Source organism: Metarhizium robertsii, assembly GCF_000187425.2.
Source record: "Metarhizium robertsii ARSEF 23 chromosome Unknown MAA_Scf_1, whole genome shotgun sequence".
Taxonomy (NCBI): domain Eukaryota; kingdom Fungi; phylum Ascomycota; class Sordariomycetes; order Hypocreales; family Clavicipitaceae; genus Metarhizium; species Metarhizium robertsii.
Genome location: NW_011942149.1, coordinates 5,188,196 through 5,209,088, shown reverse-complemented (window position 1 = coordinate 5,209,088; position 20,893 = coordinate 5,188,196). Strand labels below are relative to the sequence as shown.

General features: G+C 52.0%; 8 protein-coding genes across 8 annotated transcripts; 3 read left to right on the top strand and 5 right to left on the bottom strand.

The window, feature by feature from the left end:
• Positions 1-520: 520 nt before the first annotated feature.
• On the bottom strand, positions 521-3,097 carry MAA_01992 (uncharacterized protein; the record flags this gene model as incomplete). The annotated part of the gene is made up of 1 exon (XM_007819990.1): positions 521-3,097. The coding sequence occupies one exon, from the start codon at positions 3,095-3,097 to the stop codon at positions 521-523; it is 2,577 nt and encodes an 858-aa protein (XP_007818181.1).
• Positions 3,098-3,570: 473 nt separating this feature from the next.
• Positions 3,571-8,056, bottom strand: MAA_01993 (Exocyst complex, component Exoc1; the record flags this gene model as incomplete). The annotated part of the gene is made up of 4 exons (XM_007819991.1): positions 3,571-4,489; positions 4,542-5,671; positions 5,736-7,750; positions 7,936-8,056. 4 exons carry the CDS (start codon positions 8,054-8,056, stop codon positions 3,571-3,573), a joined length of 4,185 nt encoding a protein of 1,394 aa, XP_007818182.1.
• Positions 8,057-8,782: 726 nt separating this feature from the next.
• On the bottom strand, positions 8,783-9,641 carry MAA_10716 (Brefeldin A-sensitivity protein 4; the record flags this gene model as incomplete). Its single annotated transcript, XM_011412434.1, has 2 exons — positions 8,783-9,084; positions 9,125-9,641. The coding sequence occupies 2 exons, from the start codon at positions 9,639-9,641 to the stop codon at positions 8,783-8,785; spliced, it is 819 nt and encodes a 272-aa protein (XP_011410736.1).
• A 926-nt stretch (positions 9,642-10,567) lies between these two features.
• Positions 10,568-12,267, top strand: MAA_01994 (Fe-containing alcohol dehydrogenase; the record flags this gene model as incomplete). Its single annotated transcript, XM_007819992.1, has 4 exons — positions 10,568-10,597; positions 10,667-11,064; positions 11,133-11,770; positions 11,840-12,267. 4 exons carry the CDS (start codon positions 10,568-10,570, stop codon positions 12,265-12,267), a joined length of 1,494 nt encoding a protein of 497 aa, XP_007818183.1.
• Positions 12,268-12,351: 84 nt separating this feature from the next.
• MAA_01995 (Trimeric LpxA-like protein) lies at positions 12,352-12,936 on the bottom strand (the record flags this gene model as incomplete). Its single annotated transcript, XM_007819993.1, has 1 exon — positions 12,352-12,936. One exon carries the CDS (start codon positions 12,934-12,936, stop codon positions 12,352-12,354), a length of 585 nt encoding a protein of 194 aa, XP_007818184.1.
• Positions 12,937-13,424: 488 nt separating this feature from the next.
• MAA_01996 (NADH-ubiquinone oxidoreductase) lies at positions 13,425-15,044 on the top strand (the record flags this gene model as incomplete). The annotated part of the gene is made up of 3 exons (XM_007819994.1): positions 13,425-13,727; positions 13,816-14,803; positions 14,875-15,044. The coding sequence occupies 3 exons, from the start codon at positions 13,425-13,427 to the stop codon at positions 15,042-15,044; spliced, it is 1,461 nt and encodes a 486-aa protein (XP_007818185.1).
• Positions 15,045-15,756: 712 nt separating this feature from the next.
• On the top strand, positions 15,757-17,088 carry MAA_01997 (Carboxylesterase type B, active site protein; the record flags this gene model as incomplete). The annotated part of the gene is made up of 1 exon (XM_007819995.1): positions 15,757-17,088. One exon carries the CDS (start codon positions 15,757-15,759, stop codon positions 17,086-17,088), a length of 1,332 nt encoding a protein of 443 aa, XP_007818186.1.
• Positions 17,089-17,681: 593 nt separating this feature from the next.
• MAA_01998 (Phosphoribosylaminoimidazole carboxylase) lies at positions 17,682-19,637 on the bottom strand (the record flags this gene model as incomplete). Its single annotated transcript, XM_007819996.1, has 3 exons — positions 17,682-17,888; positions 17,960-18,659; positions 18,709-19,637. 3 exons carry the CDS (start codon positions 19,635-19,637, stop codon positions 17,682-17,684), a joined length of 1,836 nt encoding a protein of 611 aa, XP_007818187.1.
• Between the last annotated feature and the right edge of the window lie 1,256 nt (positions 19,638-20,893).

Sequence of the window (20,893 nt, the reverse complement as noted above, 5' to 3'; positions counted from 1 at the left end):
TGCCGGCTTCAACAATTCTTTCTCGAGCAAAGCTGGAACGGATGATTCTGAAAGCCTTTGAAAATTGGTTCCTATTGTACGAAGAAAAGTGACGAAGTGCAGACAGGCAAACACATGAATCAGGCATGGCAGTTAGGTATAGAAATTGACTTTTGTTCATATGACGGCAACTTTCTGTGGGAGATGCATAGATACGTCGTTTACTATGCTCTGATGAGGCCCCTCTGACTCATCGAATATGAGTATATGATGCGTGGGGGGCACCTCGGCTATATTATGTATTTACGCGTGAGCCATGCGTAAGTGCTATGCGCATAATTTCATGTAGTGAATCACAATGAAAGTCTGTATGTTGTTTGATTGTGTGAACTAACAAAGATACAATGTCAAACAAAAAACGAATAGCGCTATGCCTGAACACCATGGATCCTCCAAATTACATGTGGTATATACGATCACGTTTCCATATCGGTCGTGTTACATCTCATTCCGCCAACACGCACAATTTACTCAACTCCACCTACAAAGAAGCATCCTCTTCATCAGAGTCCCATATCTCGGGCTGTACGGGTGGGGCATGGTCCTGTATCAAACTGTCCGGCAGCATCTGACTCTTTGTCAAGAGCTGTGACGTGGATCCCAAAGAAGACGGGATGGGCAAGCTGCTGAGGTAACTGCTTTCAGCGAACTGCACACTGCTCTGGGAGGGATTGAGTGGCGGAGGCGGAGGCGGGGGCATGCTTGCTGGCTGCTGAGTCTGTTTCTCGGGGGTGGATGGTTGCGAGAGGGTGGTGGCTTGGGAAGGCCGGACGGTTCTTGAGGGTTGCTTGGGTGCCGAGGGGGTAGGGAGAGTGGTTGTTCTTGACGAGGAGCGGAGTTTAAGGGGCTCGTTGAAGTCTGGCGTCGATGGAACCATGTCGTCTGACGTTGGCAACTGAGTGGACGATGCGATGTCGCTGTGGATTTGGGCCGTGATCTGTTGCGACACTGTCATGCTGCCTGGTGGTGTGGAGCTGGGGGGACAGTTCCGTGCGCGGTCTTCGTCGTCTCCTTGAGGCAGCTTGGGCTGAGAGCTGGGATGGACGGGTGAACTGGCGACTTGTTGCTCAGAGGGCTCGTCGGCAAATAGGGCGTGTCTCAAGTTCCATAGTAATTGTCCGATGACAGCGGGCGGCAGGTATTTGTATCGGGCAATTTGACCACGCAACCATCCTTCTTGGCGCATGTCGTCTTCACACACGGGGTTGTTTAGTTCGTATACTTGGGTGGTGTGGAATTGCCATCTCCCCTGGGAAGAGGAGGAGAAGCTGGCAGGTGGGACTTGCTGACCTGGCTCGACAGAGGTCATGTATCGGAGGAGACCGTTCTCGAAGAGCCAGAAGCGGACGACCTGGGAGGGGATTTTGAAGGATGTGGTGACGTGCACCGTGGTTCCGGTTATGAGGCCTTCGAGGGAGGCCGTTGAGACGGGGAGGAGTATGTCTGATCTTGCGGATGGAGCGGGGAGGGATTGGAGAATGGAGACATGGACACGTTGAGATTCGAAAGGTTGGCTTTGGATTTGAGTGTGGACAGAGAGATGGGGCAGAGGTTTGCGGATGGGTTTGGGTCGTAGCGGAGTTGTTGGCCTCGATGAAGTTGAGGATGCATGGATTGGCTGATTTGCTGTAGATTGTTGCTCGTATTGGACTGTTGCCGATACAGGTTCGGCCTGTGTATGCATCCTTGATGTCGGTGGCGAACAAGGCACTGCATCGTGGCAACTGTGCTGGCTCTCTTCTGTAGACACCAGCTCATTCAAGACCAGCTGTGTCTCAACGCCGACACCATATCTCTCGTCTAGGTTTTTGCCGTCATCTTCATCTTCTTCACCGAACCCGTCATCCTCCCCATCGGAATCAGGGATCTCATATAGCACGCCCTTCGCGGCGAGCTTCTTTGGTGAAGGGGATTTCCTCCGAGGGCGTCTCCTCTTCGTCGGCGTGTCGTCGTCCCCAACAGGGTTTAATATAGACGGTGTATCAAACAAAACACGCAAAGGGGTTGGTGTTTTACTCTGTGATACCTTTGCTTGGTTCTTGCTGGGCGTGATGCAACCATCTGTTGTATATGAGTCTTGAATAACCAGTGAAGACCGTCTCGCAACTCCCGGCGAGACACGTCGTGGCTCCCCAGTCAGTTTCACGAGAGGCGGTTTCATGGGCGAAGTATGATTCTTCAATGGCGAGTCTTGCTGATCTGGCGCCCCGTAGCGCTCAACCATTCTCTGACTGGGAGACTGTAACCCCCCCGAGGGAAGATCAAATCTAATGGCAGTGTTCTTCTTCGCAGGGGTCTGGGGAATAATAGAATCTTCCCGAGACATGCTTACATCCGCAGTTGAGGCAGTAATTGCAGCCGTTGCTTCATGACGCCGCTTCATAGCTGGCGATGAAAAGTCCCGTTTGCCTCGCCCAGTGCTCGGACTACCGGGTTCGCCTAGCCACGAAAGAAATCCATCGTCTCCATCATCCTTGTCAAGATCTAGGTCGTCATCCGAGTCGGCAACGAAGGATGTCTGGTGACCCAAGAACTGCGTGAGTGTTTGCGTATGATAATTCGAACGTGTTGGCATATCGTCCAACGTCTTCCGCCGCGATTTGTCCTCCTTCCTGGGCGTAATCGCTTTCTTTGACTCATCGCCCATGGTTCGTCGTCTTTTTTTGCTCTGTTTTATCGACGGAGCTGCTCTCTTCCGTCTTATTGAAACAGGTTCCTCGTCATCTTCCGCCTCTTCCTTTCCTTTCTCTTCCTCTTCTTGCGCGTTTTGATCCTGCCCATTTGGTAAACTCGGCTTCATATTCTCCTTGTCCTCTGAACCGAGGTCTTCATCTTGGATATCGTCATCGCTATCGCTGAGGATTATAACGTCTTCGCCGAAGCCTGAGACAAAATCTATCTGAGTCAAGGTCTGTTGCTTCAGGCTCGGACGCTCAGAGCCTCCATATCTGCGAATCTTCTTTCGTCGCGCAGGGAATTGTACCTGTTGCAAGGAGGGCGAGGAGTTATATACTCGACTGGAAGGAGGGACGCCACGAGAACGTGTTTCGGGGGCCATGGCCGCTGGCGTCTACCTTTGGGACTTCAAATGGGAGAGCGCAGTAGATAAACAGAAAGCTTATATCCAGAGGTTCATGAGATGGGGAGCTTCATGGAAGATGAACGATGATGCCAAAGGTGGCGGTGGGGCAATGGTCAACGCGTCTCACTTTACGCGTTGGGCACCCATGAGGCATCCCGGTCAAAAACGCAACCCTAACCCTAATATAGGTGGACATTGCAAATCATTGTTGCTTCGTCATTAGTAGTATTCAATGCCCCACTCTCTCAGTCAATCTGCTACAACAAACATCGGTTTCATTGCTCACATACTTCATCTTCCGTGATAGTATACATGCGTTCGTAGACGCCAACATGCTTCATGCCCGTGCGTCTTTTAAACAGCCTCGCTATCGTATGCAAGCTCCAATCAGAAATCAATGATGCTTCCTCCCAATAATGAAAGCTCTTCTATCTGCCCATTCTGGCCACTTATCTGAAGGCCAGCTTGACATCAGCTCTAGGCCATTCAAAGGGCACATCGCCCCCGTACACATCCGTGGTGACTTGCCCGATTCTGGTTTCCACATTGAGATAAAATTTCTCACATTCAGATGTCACCTTTGCCACTAGAGCACGACTGAGCGCAGGGTCATCGGCATCGCCAAAGTGTTTCTCAACGCGCTTGCGCAGGGCTTCTACCCCCTTGCGGACCTCCTTGGAATCAAAGTTTCCAAGAATCTTGTTGAATATGGCCTTGTCATTGGACGGTTGTTGCGCAATGGCCGCAGGTGATTTGCCCGACTGTATTTGTGCCTCGATGTTCTCAAGGTAGTCAAGCAGCTTGCCAAGGGGCCTGCGCATGACAGCGTTGAGGTACATGTCCATGTGTTCATGATACTCGGTGTTAGCTTGGTCTTTCCACTCCTCGAGCACTTCAAGGCCCCGCGTATCCGTTTCCTCAAGGAAATGATTCATATTTTCGATGAGCAAGATGTGGAAATTGAGTGCTTCCTTGTCCTCAGGATCAGCCGGCCCGCTGGACACGCCCACAACAGCTGGCCGCTCTCGAGCAATGACCATGAGCGAGTCAAACATGGACTTGAGAATGCGATCGTACTCTCGGTCAACCATGCGTCGGAGCGCCGAGTTCGCATCGAGTCCGCTTATCATATTCTCTACCGCCGACATGAATGCTGGGAAGACGCGGAAGAAGGAAATCACTCCTTTTCGCTTGTTAATTTTGACCTTTGTCTCCTCAATGGCTTTGATCTGCTCCTCCACAAACTTGCTGAAGCGACCTTCCAGAAGACTGTGCAGCTTTTGCAATAATGTGTTTAGGTAATCCTGGTTAGATTGACTAATTTCTGACAACTTCCTTTCAAGCGCTGCGAGAACACCGACTCCTTGTCTGTAAAGATGATTAGTATGAGAGTCGGTCCGTATTGAACACAACGACTTACAATGCGTCTTGTCCAACCACCCATTCCATGAGTCGCTGCAATTCAGACTCAAGGAAGGCAAATATCACCTCCATAGAACGAGTCACTCTTCGTGCCAAGTCACGATCTGGCTCCATCAAACGGTGACGCTTCAAATCCCCTCCGCGTCGGTCTCGAGGAGCGTTCACTGCCACAGCATCAGTGAAATCGGCCTGCTCCAGAGTAGTCGCATGGAAGAAGTCGATGATGAAGTTTTGTTCCATCTCAACCAACGGCAAAAGGTCATCCAATACGCCGGAGAATACTTCATATGGAAAGCTTCTGCTGTCGGATGTAGGCGATTTCTCTGGATTGGCCCGGTTACCGCTGTCTGCAAGCGGCGACCGAAGAGCTCTGGCCAGGGTCTGACTGCGCTTCACTGTCATCTTTCTGGCGGCGGTTGCGACGCCCTCTTGTTGTTTCTCAACCTGCGATGAGAACAGGAGTTCGGCTTCTTCTCCTGTTGTCTTTCTTGCATTCTTACGCCATATACTAATGACGTTTTGGAATTGGCCCTTGTACAGCGGGTGGCTCTTGTCCTGATAGATCTGGATGAGGTGATTCCAATTGTTCAGGTCAACGTCTCGAGCATACAGCATCAGGGGACTGTACTGCCACAGCAACTCGCGGCCGGCATCGTAGTGGGACGAGTCGACCTTTTTGGAGAGAGCACCTTCTAGCGCACGTTTTGAACCGGCGCACGCCTCATCAAACTGGCGAGACATGAACTCAATAAGTCGTTGCATAAAGAATGCGCTCTGCTGAAGGTACATCTGCTTCTTTTCCTGAACGATTCTCATGTTGTCGTAATCGGAGTTAAAAACCGGGGGTTGGTTGGTGCTAGACTTGGTACTTGGTGTTGGTTCAATGCCTCCTAAAGAAGGGTCAATTTTAATCATGGCCTTGAAGAGTATCACAAGGGCTGCCTCGACATCCTCTAGACCCCGCAGATTGTCCAAAGGCGCGAGCCGCAGAGCCTCCAGGTCTCCTGCTGTAATAGCACAAGTCTCTAATAGTGATTCCAATTCTTTTTTCAGAAGCTTTTGATTTGCTGTTTGCACTTGAAGACCTTGACCTTGAGCCTCGATATAGGCAATGTCATCTGACAGCGTCTAGTAGAATGTGTTAGCCAAGAAGCTTACCCTCAAATATTTTAGTGTCCCCGGCTTATCTTACCGAAAGTTCGACAGAGTATAAAGTTAGAAGATTATCCAGCTCTTCACACTCTCCCATGGCTAGATCGATGCCCCGTTTGATAGCTTCTACTCGGTCGTCTTCCTCTTGAAATCTGGCGAGCCAACCACCAGCTTGAGCTCTGTTGATCTCTCTTTCCACATCTGTCTTTATCTCCTCCGCCGAATGAGAGCGCATTTGCCGTCCGGGAACCCAGCCAAAATAGTCTAGCCACTTACCAAACTCCTCACTCCGATCATCGAGAAGGCTCGGGTCCACGCTCAGACTTTGTAGATATTTCGCATCATTCCCTGTCACGATAGACTTTCTTGGTTCTTCTTTGGGCGCTTCCTCCTTCTTGCCTTTGTCTGGCTCAACAGTCGTTGCTTGACTGGCATTTGGAATAGTAACGGTTACCTCTGGAACCGCCGTAGAAGTCCGGGTTGAAGCCGGTGAGCCGCCAGCAGCAGGCTTCGGGCTTTCAGTTGACGTTTCCACATGGCCGGAAACGGGTTTAGATATGTCAGGGGTGACGGGGCGAGGCGGCGCAGGTACGACGCCAGTTATGCCGTCAGGTCCCTCAGGTTTAAGCTGCGCTTGACGTAAACGCTCTCCGGCACCACCTGGACGAGGACGAAAAGCCGAGGCAGCTGATGCAGCTTTCCATAGCGCTCCGGCAATATCACCCTTTGACTTCTTTTGTCTGATCATAGGCCCTAATCCTGGTCGTGTCTCTTCCTCAGGCTCGGGCGGCGGCTCCAAAACAGGTCCAGTATCGTTAGAAGCTGGAACTGATAATGAAGTGGTAGAGCTGTTGGTTGGTTCTATTGTAGTTTCAAGATTAATGCTCTCCGATTTTGAATTGTCCAACGGCGGGATTGTTAGAGGTGGCATGACTCGGTCTGCCGGTGCGGGAGGCGTTTGGCTAGTATCAGTCCTAGGTGATATTCTATCACTACTTCTGGGTGGTGGGGCAACAGGTTCCTTTCTCACTGTTGGACTGTTCAGGGGCGGAGGAACAAGATCGCGGTCTTGAGGTCGAGTGGGATCCATTGGCGGGCGTCGTCTTTCTGGAGGTGGCTTCCCCTCTGATTGCGGAGGTCCTTGAGGAGGAGGTGTGGGAAGCGGTTCTTGGGGAGCTTCAGGAGGTTCTCGGGAGTCCCCAAAGCGCCCAAATGCTCCAGGACCATTCATACCATTTCGAGAACGAGGCGGTTGACTAGACGTATCTTCGCTTCTCGCGGTAGTGAATGAGTTGGCCACAGAATCCTGACTCCTGTTCGCTTGGTTTGTCCATCTTGGACCCGGACGATCCCCCGGACGATCCCTTGAGATTGCCGATTCGAAGCTACCTGCAGGTGAATTGCCGCCGTTCAACGGCTGTCGCAGAGCCACAGGGCTCTTCTGGAACCGAGCGGGATCAGGCGCACTCGAAATCGGTGGTGGCACCAACGGCGAAGCTAAGGGCACAGGCGGAAGACTTGGCGCTGGAGAACCCGAAACTACGCTCTGCTGACTAGGAGTTTGCTCAAGGGGGGGAGGTCGTGACGCAGATGCAGCAGGTCGTCTCCCGGCGCCCAACACTTGGTCAAGCTCTTTCTGATCAAAACCGGCCAGCTCGGGGGTCTTGCCACCAGTATACTTTCCGTAAATTTTGATTAGGCTGGCAATGAAGAACTTCTTTTCTTTGTCGGTCTGTGCCTCCCAGTAGTAGGGCTTGCCAAGAGTTACCAAAAAGCCAGTGTCGCCTCCCCATTCTCGATTGTTTGGCTTCACCTGGGGTCCAGTGAAGGAGCCAATATGGGTCAGGTCATCAAGGTTCCATGTTTTGCCGATTGAAAAGGTTCCGTTGGCATTTTCTTTTGATTTGTGCATGCGAACCCGGCCCGACTTGCGTACTGCCACAATGATGACTCTGGCTTTCTCGACTTCGGGGGTACGAGCCTGTGGTGGCGGGGGGGTTGACGGATGGGAGGAATATTCGATGGTGCGAATGTGCGTGATGTAGGTCTCGAGAACTAGTGTGTCCCTGAGGTTAGTTTACCATTATTTGATTTGACATATCAAGCTTGAGGCTTTTTGGCTGTGAATTGGATAGGCAGGGCTCGTGTGTGCCAGAAGCTCAGTCGTGGCATTGCCAAAGCCATACCCCAAACTCCTTGACGCCAGCGGCTTCAGGAACAGCATCGGGCCCAGCACTTACGGGAGCCATCAGTGTCCTTTTTGCTAAAGCAGCTTTCGATTATGCGGCGCTTTTCATCCTCGAATCGCTCCGCCCTCGAGGCGGCAGTAGCGCCAGGGCCGGCTCCATTCCCGCGGTCCATCTGTAAGCGCGTCGTCGAGCGGGATCATGAAGGGGCGTCGGCAACGGAGACAGGAGGCGAGAGCATGGTCGTCGATCTGACGGAAACGCAGACGGGGGAGGGTGACGGAGATCAGCAGGGCTATGACGGAGACTCTGCCTGTGCTTGCGCGCTGCAGCTGCGAGATGCAGCAACGGTTTAGACTATGACAGACAGGCGTGTTCGGCAGATTCGATGTGGAGATGTCAAAGCCGTCGCCGAGGTTGAGGTTTGGATTGAGGTAGAAATTGAGGTAGGACAAGTATCAGGAGGGCTGGCTGTCTGGGGCTGGAACTTGGTCAACTGGTGAGGTGGGCGGGACAGGGAGGGTGCAGCTCCGGGCTTGTGGTTGGTCCATCCACGCCCAGCTTTGGTACTCTAGAAAGTACGTCAACTCGCGTACTCAAGTACTCTGTACCTCCCAGTGCCGTCATCTGATGATCCCTTCCGCCCAGCTCCAGAAAAGAACATTGAACTTCAACTGGGATCTCCCTTGTCGCTTCATCCGTGAGGGGCCATCATCTCAGCAGCCATCTATCCCAACCGCCATCACATCGGCCCATGGACGCTTAAAGCTACTTGACCGCAGAAGCGGTAATTTACATTATCAACCCTCAGCCTGTGACCATCAGCATCGCCACCAGCTTCAACTTCAAACGCCTCTGTATCAGGTGTGATGATGCAACGGTTCCAACGGTTCCGACCCCGTCAAACCAGTCGTGCGCCGACGATTTCCTTCATTTTGTCCAAATCTATTGCTTCGGCCGTCATTGTCCCAGCCATGCAAACTCTGTTGTATATTGCCTCCCCGATGACATCCGCAGCTGCCTCGAACAGACAGTTGATTGAATCATTGTCGCTCATCTGAATAGCTCTCAGAAACGGCTTATACTGGTCTACGGCTGGCCCGCTCTGTCCCTGCATTGAGAACTCCTGGAACGCAATCTTGTTTGCGGTTGAAAAGGCGAGGAAAATGTCCCTCCCGTAGCCGCCAACCTTGCCTAGCCCGACTGTCGCGCGTGTTGCAAGCCTCTGTAGCTGGATAGGGACCAGAGGCGCATCTGTTGCTATAATGGATGATGCTGCCGTCTTTGCGAGGTTCCTTGGATCCATCACCACTATCCTTTAGAGACGCGATTTCCATTTCCGGTTCCTTGAGGATCCGGCCAAGTGGTATGCCACCGACGTGGACATTCTCGGGGGAGCTATAATTCACTTGCACCAACACTCCCACGGTATACGTTGCCGGATTACCACCTATATCGTATCCATTGATCGTTCTGCTGCTGGATCCCGTGCCGCCCTTATAGCGATGGCATAACATTGCCGTTCCACCTCTGGTGTTGCCCTCTGGCACTCGGTCTGCCGTCGCCTTGTTAACGCCTCGAATAATGTGCTCCGGCGTCACTGCAAACTTGCTTTGGTCCTTGAGGTAGCCATTGAATGTTTCTGCGACGACGGGGAATATGAACAATTCCATCTCGCCGGTCTTCTCATCGGTGAAGTTGCGATACGCATGCTCCATGATGCCACGGTATCCATCTCCTACCGACGTGAAATCCGTCATGATAATGGGCGATGTGAGGAGACCAGCCTAATCGATCCAATGCGTGCCTGTCATCTCGCCACAGCCATTGAAGCGAAACGTGCCGGCAAAGCTTGCATGCTCGTGCCAGTTCTTCCTTGGCAGGATTGTTGTAACACTAGTGTTGACACTCTGATCATCTGTATGAATGGACTCTGTGCGAACAAGAACCCCTGGCACGTCCGTGATGGAGGTGAGCGTCCCTGGTGGCCATTTTCCCAGTGAAAGTTGAGGAAGGGCCTGTCTAATTCGAGCTCCAGCAGACGACGACATGCTGGACTGTCTGTCTGTTCAATGTTCTCTGTCCAAGTCAGATCAAGAGTGGGCAAGCATAGACAAAATGTGTGGTGCGGAATTGGCACCTCAAACGTCGGGGACAATGTGGTCAGTTAAATACACACGGTGACCGCCTCGTATAGGACAGCGAATTGCATGATGCTACCTGAAAGTGTGCGATGACGGTCGTTGACTCGTCTGACCCGTCTGACCGGTAAGCCGTTGGATTGCTGTGGTGTTCCAGACCAGCCCAACGACCGTTGACATGTAACTTGGTGCACACAGCACATCAATTGAGTTACCACTTCGACGTGTACTCCGTACTCCGTACATGTGTGATGATTGCATCCATATCCCCACGCAAGACACTGCAAATTATTGACCCCGGTTTTTCTGTTTCAACACCGGGTGAAACTCAAAAAAGCTTCCCCCACAACCGGGTCGCGTGTCACTCACCGGCTCACCAGCCTCAATCAATCAATACCCGAGGCTCAACCACTCCGCACCGGTGGATTCCCTCCACACCATCATCTCCATCTCACACCACCTTGGCTGTCTGCACCTGTCAATACTTCCCCAACCCAAGAGACTGGGAGCACCATTTACACATTAATCCCGGCACGAAAACCACCATGGTCGCACCCGTCCGTGTGATTCCTAACGTAAGCCATCCTCTTCCTCCAAACGCAGACAACGTGAACTCATGACTTACAAACATGTACATGGAATAGGCTGCGAAGCGGGCGACGAGCCTCCTTCGTACGATTCAATATACACACCCGCCTTCATGTCCCTGCCACTCCAACCCAGGTTATCACAAAGCCCCTCCGTCTATTGTGCCCCGTGCGAGAGAGGCAGGTCGTCGGCAATATGCTACCCCCACATCCGTCAACCAAGGGTTGAAGGAATATGCCTTTGAGATGGCGGCTTCATCCATCCGCTTTGGCCCGGGCGTAACCCAGGAAGTCGGCATGGATTTCAAAAACATGGGCGCGAAGAAGGTGTGTGTTGTCACGGATCCTACTGTGGACAGGTTGGACGCCATGAGACAGGTGAGGGAGGGGTTGACAAGAGAGGGCATCAGCTTTGAGGTCTTCTCCAATGTGAGAATCGAGCCGAAAGACAGCTCGTAAGTCGGCAGTGTTACTGATTTTGTGCTGTTGAGATATCATAATGCGAGGCTGACTCGGTGTACAGAATCAAGGAAGCTATCGAATGGGTTCGTCCGTACCAGCCAGACGCCTTCCTGGCCGTCGGCGGCGGGTCGGTCATGGATACGGCCAAGTTAATGAACCTGTACTTGAACTACCCCGACGCTGACTTTTTGGACTTTGTCAATGCTCCCCTCGGAAAGGGCCGACCTATCGACAAACCTCTCTGCCCGCTTATTGCTGTTCCTACCACTGCGGGAACTGGAAGTGAGACCACCGGCACAGCCATCTTTGACCTTGTGTCCAAGCGAGCCAAGACTGGTGTCGCTCACAGAAACTTGAAGCCTACGCTGGGAATCTGTGACCCCATCAATACACGTACCATGCCTGCTGCTGTCAAGGCCAGCTCCGGACTGGACGTGCTCTGCCACTCTTTGGAGTCTTGGACGGCCATTCCTTACAATGAGCGCACTCCCCGTCCACCAAACCCAATTATGAGACCGGCTTATCAGGGCGCCAATCCCATATCGGATGTCTTCTCCTTCCATGCTCTTCGCCGCACGGTCAAGTACCTGCCTCGAGCTGTCAAGGATCCCGATGACTTCGAGGCGCAGAGCGAGATGCTCCTTGCGGCCACTCTTGCTGGCGTCGGCTTTGGAAACGCGGGCGTTCACTTGTGTCACGGTACGTCAAACCGACCCCATTGTCATGCTGCAATAGTAGTAGGGGCTTTAGACTGATATTTTTACCTAGGCATGTCTTATCCCATCTCTGGACAGAACCCTGGATATAAACACGCCGGCTACGACGTGCCGGCACCCTTGATTCCCCACGGCGTCTCCGTCGCTGTTTCTGCTCCCGCTGTCTTCCGATTCACTGCTGCTTCAAATCCCCAGAGACATCTCGAAGCTGCTGAGGCTTTTGGCGTTGACACATCTAATGTGAAGCTGGAAAGTGCTGGTGAGGTGTTGGCAGAGGCATTGACCAAGTTCCTTGCCGACCTAGGTGATCAGCCCGCAGGTCTCAAAGAGCTTGGCTTTGGAAGCCAGCACATTGACGCCCTTGTCGAAGGCACTATTCCGCAGGCTCGCGTACTCATGTTGGCTCCAGGATTAGATAAGGAACTGCAAACTGAGAAGGAACAGCTCCGCAGACTCTTCGAAGACGCTATGAGTCACTAAGCCTCCGCGCATATATGTAATCTAGCGTATTGATGGTACAAATTGGATGTGGTAAATATCGCATGTCGAGGTTTGCTCGTTGCATCACTTAAACTTGTCCGGGTTGCTGGGTATCATTTTCTTTAGAACAGCAATTTGCTTAACCAGTCCAAGTTTCCGCATGTCAGTGACACCGCGACTATCCAATCGGCGTAAGCCATCTGAGTAAACCACGGTGTAATCAGGCAGATGTTCACCCGGAGGGATAACCGACTTCTGGGAGATTGTGCAATGTCTTCCGATTTTGGTGCCGCTGCCAATCTTGCACCCGACTTGCAAGGTAGTCCCCTCGCCAATTTCGGTATCGCCTGCCTCAATGACTGTTCCAACCTCAACGACAACGTAGTCTCCTAGTGCAACGCCTCCTGGCTTGGCGGTATCTAAATCGGCGGGACGCGCTCCGATGTAAGCTCGTTCGTGGATGATACACCGTCGTCCTATGAGTATGCTGCCGAGATTGGATTCGAACCGTGACCGAGGGTGAACTACAGTTTCTGACTGCATCGTAATAGAATGTGTGCCTTGTAGAATAGCATTGTCGGAGATGGTGAGCGACGACGAGAAATTAACGGGCGGCTTGGGGCCACTGCGGTCAATGGCCGGGAGAATTGAGTGTCTCTTGCTCGACATGGCAAGCTATTGATGAAATGAGCAACCTAGAAAATTTATGGTCCCATGCCTTTAGCAATGGTTGCCGCAAGACTCATATTCTTGAGGGAGGGCCCAAAATCTCGCCCTTGGGATGCAGGCAAACTGTCCGGTACGATGGCGTTTCGGGACAAGGTTGCATAGAGCTCCACGATTTTGGACCAACTTCTTTGCCACTCAATATTAGCTCGCATCGGTTGGGAAGGAGAAATGGGGACACTGTGGGGCCTTCTATGACCAGATGCTGTGATGGAGAGTACTTTGTCTCTCAATTCATCTAGAAGGGACAGTATGTAGCGGCTAACAATGCGGGTGGTATAGCCCACACCTAGCATTGGCCAACCAGATTGCCCGCAATTCTGACGCTGACATTGGACAAATCTCGCCGCCAAGTACCGCACAGCATCTTCACGACACATCCACGACCTCATCACCACCCCCAACCCGCCGCCCAACCGGACAACGACATAATGCTGTCCTCGAGAGCGGCACCAAGCAAGGCCGTGAGTCTCTCGCGGAACGCCGTGAGGGGCCTCGCCACAGTGCAGGATGGAACCCCCAAGCGAACATACGGAGGTCTCAAGGACCAAGATCGTATTTTCCAGAATCTCTACGGCCGATTCCCGCCGGACCTCAAGAGCGCGAAAAAGATGGGCGACTGGCACAAAACGAAGGAAATTATACTCAAGGGTCACGACTGGATCATCAACGAGATCAAGGCCTCTGGCCTACGAGGCCGCGGTGGCGCCGGCTTCCCGTCTGGTCTCAAGTGGGTATGTTTCTCTTATCAACTTCGCCCCAGGGACACTGTGAGACGCCTGAATTCTAACCCGATTGCCTCTTTCTTTTCAAAATATACAGTCTTTTATGAACTTCAAGGATTGGGACAAGGACACCAAACCCCGATACCTGGTTGTCAACGCTGATGAGGGTGAACCCGGAACCTGCAAGGACCGCGAAATCATGCGAAAGGACCCCCACAAGCTTGTCGAAGGTTGCCTTGTCGCCGGCCGAGCCATGAACGCGACCGCTGCCTACATTTACATTCGAGGTGAATTCGTCTACGAAGCTGCCGTCTTGCAGAACGCCATCAATGAGGCCTACAAAGACGGGTTGATCGGAAAGAATGCCTGCGGCTCTGGCTACGACTTTGACGTATTCATCCACCGTGGTGGCGGTGCCTACGTTTGCGGCGAGGAGACATCCTTGATTGAGTCCCTCGAGGGCAAGCCTGGCAAACCTCGCCTCAAGCCCCCGTTCCCTGCCGCCGTCGGTCTGTTCGGATGTCCATCAACCGTCGCCAACGTCGAGACTGTTGCCGTTGCCCCTACCATTTGTCGCCGCGGAGGAAGCTGGTTTGCTGGCTTCGGTCGTGAGCGCAACCAAGGCACCAAACTGTACTGTATCTCTGGCCACGTCAACAACCCTTGCACGGTTGAAGAAGAGATGTCCATTCCCCTGCGTGAACTCATTGACAAGCATTGCGGTGGTGTACGTGGTGGCTGGGACAACCTCTTGGCTATTATCCCTGGCGGTTCATCGACCCCCATTTTGCCCAAGAACATCTGCGACGACCAGCTCATGGACTTTGATGCTCTCAAGGATAGCCAGTCTGGTCTTGGAACTGCTGCTGTCATCGTCATGGACAAGAGCACCGACGTTGTCCGTGCCATTTCCCGACTTAGCCACTTCTACCGACACGAGAGCTGCGGCCAGTGCACTCCCTGCCGTGAGGGCAGCAAGTGGACTGAGCAGATCATGTCTCGTTTCGAGCGTGGTCAGGGACGGGAGCGAGAAATCGATATGCTTCAGGAGTTGACGAAGCAGGTTGAGGGCCACACCATTTGCGGTAAGCACAAACACTCCTACTCCAAACCAGTACGAAAGCCAATTGCGAGACTGACTTGAAATAACGCATAGCTTTGGGAGAGGCTTTCGCCTGGCCAATCCAGGGTCTTATCCGCCACTTCCGACCCGAGCTGGAGGCTAGAATGCAGAAGTTTGCTCAGGAGAACGGCGGTGCAGCTCTGGCTGGTGGATGGGAGGCCAACACGAGGTCACAAGGCAAGCTTGTTTCTCCTGGCCAGTAATTATAAAGCGTACTTTGTCCATCTAGATTAGAGGGAGGGGATGGCTGTAGATGGAGGAAGAGAAGAGAGTTGGATGCTTCGGAGCGCCGCAAGAATTTATGGTTGGGAGCCCCATACCTACATCCGGCATGCACTGCAAACGTAGCAGATGTCGCTGGAGTTGTATTTACTATGTTCTAAATGCTACTGTATCGTTGATGTTTATCAATCACGTCTCATCTTGTTGAACGATTCTTGGGTGATGGTTAGTGTGCTCCGATACGCCGACAACATCGGACAATCGGACCTCGCGCTTCCCGGTTCAAAGTCCCGATCGCCGTGCGGCTATTTGTCGTTTGACCTTCTGAAGCGGCGGCATTATTACGAGGTTACACGGCCGATGTTTGCCAATGCCAAACAGGAAAGGCTTCCGTAGCCTCTCCATTGTGGCGACCAGTGACGGATCATCCCGATGACCGGAAGGGACGGAGGATGTCTCTTACCGTGTGTGTTGGAAAGTTGTGCCAATAGATAATATGCAAATCTTTGACGTCAAGGTTTCTTCTTTGGGGTTCTAGGGGCTTTTTTGGCCGACGTTGACTACCTGCCTAAGTAGGTACATGGCATATATATATGCATATCTGCCGACTCTTCAACTGATCATGTTGAATCGGCTTTGTGCAACAACATCTCATCCTTCAAGACACTCGGGGATAGCCACCACTCCTACGCCATGGCAGACGCATCAAAAATCACACTCCAACTGGCAAACGGCAAAATTACCGTCTTGAAAAATGACAACATCCTCGTAGCACGCGGCATTCCCTACGCGCAAGCCGAGCGTTTCCAACCGCCTCAGCCGATGGCAGATTGGTCCTCGGTCAAGGACTTCACCCAACCGGGTCCTATATGCCCGCAACTAAAATCCCGTCTGGACGCACTCAACGGCCCCATTGCTCAGAGCCGAGCCATGTCGGAAGACTGTCTTCGCGTCAGCGTATTCGCGCCGGCGTCGAACCCGTCGCCGTCTCTGCCGGTAATGGTATTCATCCACGGAGGAGGGTATTCCTCTGGCGCAGGAGATCTCGACTGCTACTCCGGCGCGGGACTCGCAAAGAAGGGCGTTGTAGTGGTGAACATCACGTATCGCCTGGGGATATTGGGTTACCAACCCATCCGCGGAAGAGCGCCCGCCAACCTGGGGCTGATGGATCAGATAGCCGCCTTGAAATGGGTTCAGGGGAATATCGAATCCTTCGGAGGCGACCCAAAGAGGGTCTGTGTATTCGGAGAGTCAGCCGGCGCGGACTCTATATACTGTCTGATGGGGGCGAATGGCACAGAGGGGCTGTTCCAAAGGGCCATCATGCAGAGCACGCCTCTGGGGGCGCGGTTATCGGATCGGCAAGAGATGCTGGATGCTTTGGAGAGTCTGGCTTCAGAGCTGGTGCCCGGGGATCCCGGGGCTGCCTCTGTGGAGGAATTGCTGACGATCCAGGGCCAGCTGGCGATGAAGGGGTTGTCGTTTGCTACGGCCGGCTTGTCGTTTGGCCCTATAATGAACCATGATCCGCTGCCAGATACAGAGACATTTGACAAGCGGCTGGACGAAGCGATTCGACGTGTACCCATCTTCATAGGGTATACCAAAGACGAAGGAACTGCGTTTGTACCGCTCTTCAACAACATGGACCCCTTGGTACGGCCGCCAGAGATGGAATTGTCACCCGCCGAGTATATCGGCAAAGCTTGGTTTAAAACTGAGTCCAACGAGCTATATCAAAAGATCAAAGGTGCCGAGCCAGCGGAGCAGCCCTGGTTTTACGAGTTCAACATTACGCCTGACCAGAGCCCCTGGGGAGCAGCGCACACAGTGGATATGCCGTTCTTGCTGGGGAGTTGGGCCAGCTGGAAAGACGCGCCGATGATGGAGGGCAATGGCATGCACGAGGTCGTGGAGAGGGTTGGAGATGAGGTGAAGAGTTTGTGGGTTGCGTTTGCGAGGGGGGATGATGCTGGGAGGAGGGAATTTGTTATTGATGAGGGCTTTGCTTTGAAGACGTGAGAAATTCGCTGAGGGGTTGGTGCGCCAAACTCAAGGTCTTGATGTTATGCGGCTGGTGTCTCATTCTCTGTCTGCCTACCTCGGTAAGTATGCCTGTTCTATTCTGGAGGTACATGTTTGAATTTCAGTCCAGGATTGATATAACTCGCTTTTTCGGGTGAGGCCACGCAGTCCTGCAGTGACGCCATTACCGTCATGCAATAGGAATGGATAGTCGGTTACCCCGTAGTGTAGGCAGCATCGTCTAGGTCACGTTTGAAATGTCAAATTCAGCCTTCAAAGGTTGACTTTCTGATTCAAGGTGTGGTCTGTCCCAACATCGACTGTAGGTACGAACGACACAGAACTTGAATTGCCCATCGCGAGTTGAGTTGACCGCGTGTGGAAAGTCACGCAATACTTGCCTCGAGGCCTGCCACGGGATTCAAGTCCGGCTGCCGAGTTCATCCATTCGTAGCGGCTTCCCATCTTCGAGCCCTGAGGTGCAAAGCATGGCGTTGACAGATTTTTTGCGTCGAATGATGGACGGGAATATCTCTGTCGAAGACTGCGTGCTTCCAAATGCAAACATATTCGCCACATATGTACAATCCTTATTTTTTGCCCATCTTTGCCAGATATGCATCCACATCAATATCCCTCAACGTGGTGGCCTTGTCTTTGACCTGATGCTCCATCTCCAGCTGGTACTTCTTCATCTTTTCCAGTAGATCGGGGATGAAGGCGCCAAGAAATCGGATGGCGAGCAAGGCAGCATTAGTGGAATTGTTGATTGCCACGGTTGCAGTGGGCACACCGCGCTTTGAAGTGTCAGCGACCAGGCTGTTGTCGATACATGCATACAAGAGAAGGAGGATCAAATGTTACATACCGGCATCTGGACAATGCTGAGAAGGGAGTCCAATCCATCCAGGTGCGTAGCCTTGACTGGCACACCAATAACAGGCAGAGGTGTGTACGCTGCCAACATGCCGGGTAAATGAGCTGCACCACCAGCCGCTGCGATGATCACTTTAATCCCGCGATCTGCCGCATCGGTGGCAACCTGTGCCATCTTGGCAGGCGTTCGGTGTGCGGAGGTAATATCGACTTCCCAGGGGACGCCAAACTGATTTAGGATGTCTATACCAGCCTTGAGCACGGGAAGATCGGAATCTGATCCCATGGTCACCAAGACAAGAGGATTTCCCTTGGTTACCTTTGGCTTGCCCGGGGTAGGAGCAGCTTGAACACGTAATGCTTCGCTTGATGCCTGAAGTCGTTCCTGGCGAATGGCGTCTACCATTTTGAACAATGGCTGAGCAAACGCCTCCAAATCCGTAATTGAACCGAAACCAGTGACCGTAATGTGCCCAATCTTGCGGCTGGGCTTGGACTCTTTGCCGTAGAGGTGCACATAGACGGCTGTCCTGCTGCCATACATGGACTTGGCTTTCTCGACAAGAGGCAGGTGAGAGTCTGGGTCAGCGCCGCCCAGAATATTGATCATAATGCTGGATGAGACGTGTGGTTCTAAAACATCGGGAATGGGCTCATCGAGGATGGCAGTCAGCTGAGCCTTGAACTGGGACCTATTGCAGTGAGTTGCGATTCTAAGCTGCTACAAGTGGGTTCACTTACATGTACGGGACAGACTCGATGGAGGCATGGCCGCTATTATGGGGTCGAGGGGCACACTCGTTGAAGATGATATCACCTTCCTTTGTCAAAAACATCTCGACGGCAAAGACACCTCTGCCCCAAAGCTTCTCGACCACAGATGTCGCAACCTTTTGCGCCTTTTTGCACACATTTTCGGATACATTTCGCGGGGGCATGAAGACCTTTGAACATATGTTATCCTCGTGGACCGTCTCGACAACAGGATACGGAATAACACGCTTCATCTTGCCGCTATCGTCTTCTGTTCGGATGACCATGACGGCTAGTTCCAGCTCAAATGGGACCCATTTCTCGGCATAACATGATAAATTGCCGAATTCCTTGACTGCCTGCTCTAGATCTTTTTGGTTGGAGATCTTGAAGTTTCCCCGGCCGTCATAGGAGTCCTTTCGGGCTTTCAGCATCCAGGGAAAGCCAAACTTTTCGGAGGCTTCCCCCATCGAAGCAAGCATGGCGTCGCCAGATTCGATTGCCATTTGTTCAGCGATTGGGATTCCTTGGTTTTTTAGATACTCCTTTTGTTCGTACTTGTTCTGAACAAGACGAAGAGTCCTCCATGAGGGGTGAATGGCGACCTTTTTGTTTGTCGTGGTCCCATCAGCGTTGCGGACTTGTACGCCATTGGTGTCAATTTCCTCGAGAACCTCAGTCTCAATGTGCTCAATCTCAACCGTGAGAATGTCGCAGTTGGCAGCGAGTTCTTTGATCTTGACAGGATCTTTGAATGAACCGGTGACATGATGGCGATTGTTGTTGATTTGCTTGGCCGGGCAATTTTCGGCGTCGAGAACGGCAATCTGAGCATCAAGAGGGGCCCCGCTTTCGCAAAGCATTCTCCCTAGCTGCCCGCCCCCGAGGAGGCCAACAACAGGAGTCTTTGGGCTCATTGTAAGCTATCAAGGAGTGCGTGTTGGCCAGAATTGGATATGTCGTGAGAAGACTTGGACAAAGGTGAGTTGTAATTCGTATCTCAAAAAATTTTATGGGGCAGCTCCGATTTGGGGCCGGAGGGGCATGAGGGGTCAACTGGTCCAAGGCCCACTTTATCTAGTGCCTGCACTTGGTGCTATTGACGTCGAGGAACAAGTTAATAAATGATTCAATGTTGATTTCCTTCAAATCAGGATTTTCCGCCTTCAATCTGGCTTCTCTTTTATTGTAGAGGTTTTCGCTGCTGACACCTCCTTGAATATTGTAACAGGTGACTTGGTTGTAATGGGTATTATTAGGTAGCGTGTTGGTCTTGTGGTCAAGTTATAGATGTCTAAAGTCAAGCTTAGTTTGACTGTTGTAGCTGATGTTAGTAAGTGAGTGCATGTGGCTACAGTGCTTCGGGGAGCTTTATAGTGGAGAGGACTCACGAGGTGTTGTCTGGTGTACTTAAGTACTTAGGGTCGATCTTCAATGTTGATAGTAGCAGAGATAAAGGCCTTGGAGAGATGACAAGAATTGAGCGACTCGTGAAATGCCAACGAGCGTAAACCTCATGGATATATAGTATGTATACGTTTTTTAAGTTTTTTGTCATGGTCTAGCCCAGCAGGCCATCGTGAGTGTCAGTCAGCACAGACAGCCGGGTCAATTGCTCGCAGCTCGCTCAATTGGCACCAGACTGTACAGGCACCTTTTCGGCTCCGCGATAACTGTTAGGTTGGGCTCTAGCTCAACCGTGACATTTACGTTTACCTTCACGTAATCCGTGTTCGTTGCTATCACGAGATAACCTTCACCACCGCACGCCACGATAAATTATTAATTTGATTGATATTTAACAAATTATGACACGTGTACTCACTGTGCATCATGATCTTCATTAATCGCGTTGCGATGCTTGTTGATATATTGACTTGACCATCAAATTGCCGGAAAATGTGCCGATGATGATGCGGTGCTGCCCGGCTCCACATGGCTCAGGGGCCGTCATCAATGAATTATTGCACCAAAAAATAGACGTGGCCACGCCACGTACTCTGTGTGTTAGTAGTTCCCCCTATCATCTATCTTGTGTCATCAATCACTTATTATCCATGCACTAGACATCACTCAAGCATGATCCTCAACCTTAACCTCACTTGAAAACGCGTCAATCATATTGACCTAACCACTTGCTGTGTATTCCCGCAGCAAGGCCGCCTTTAGTTGG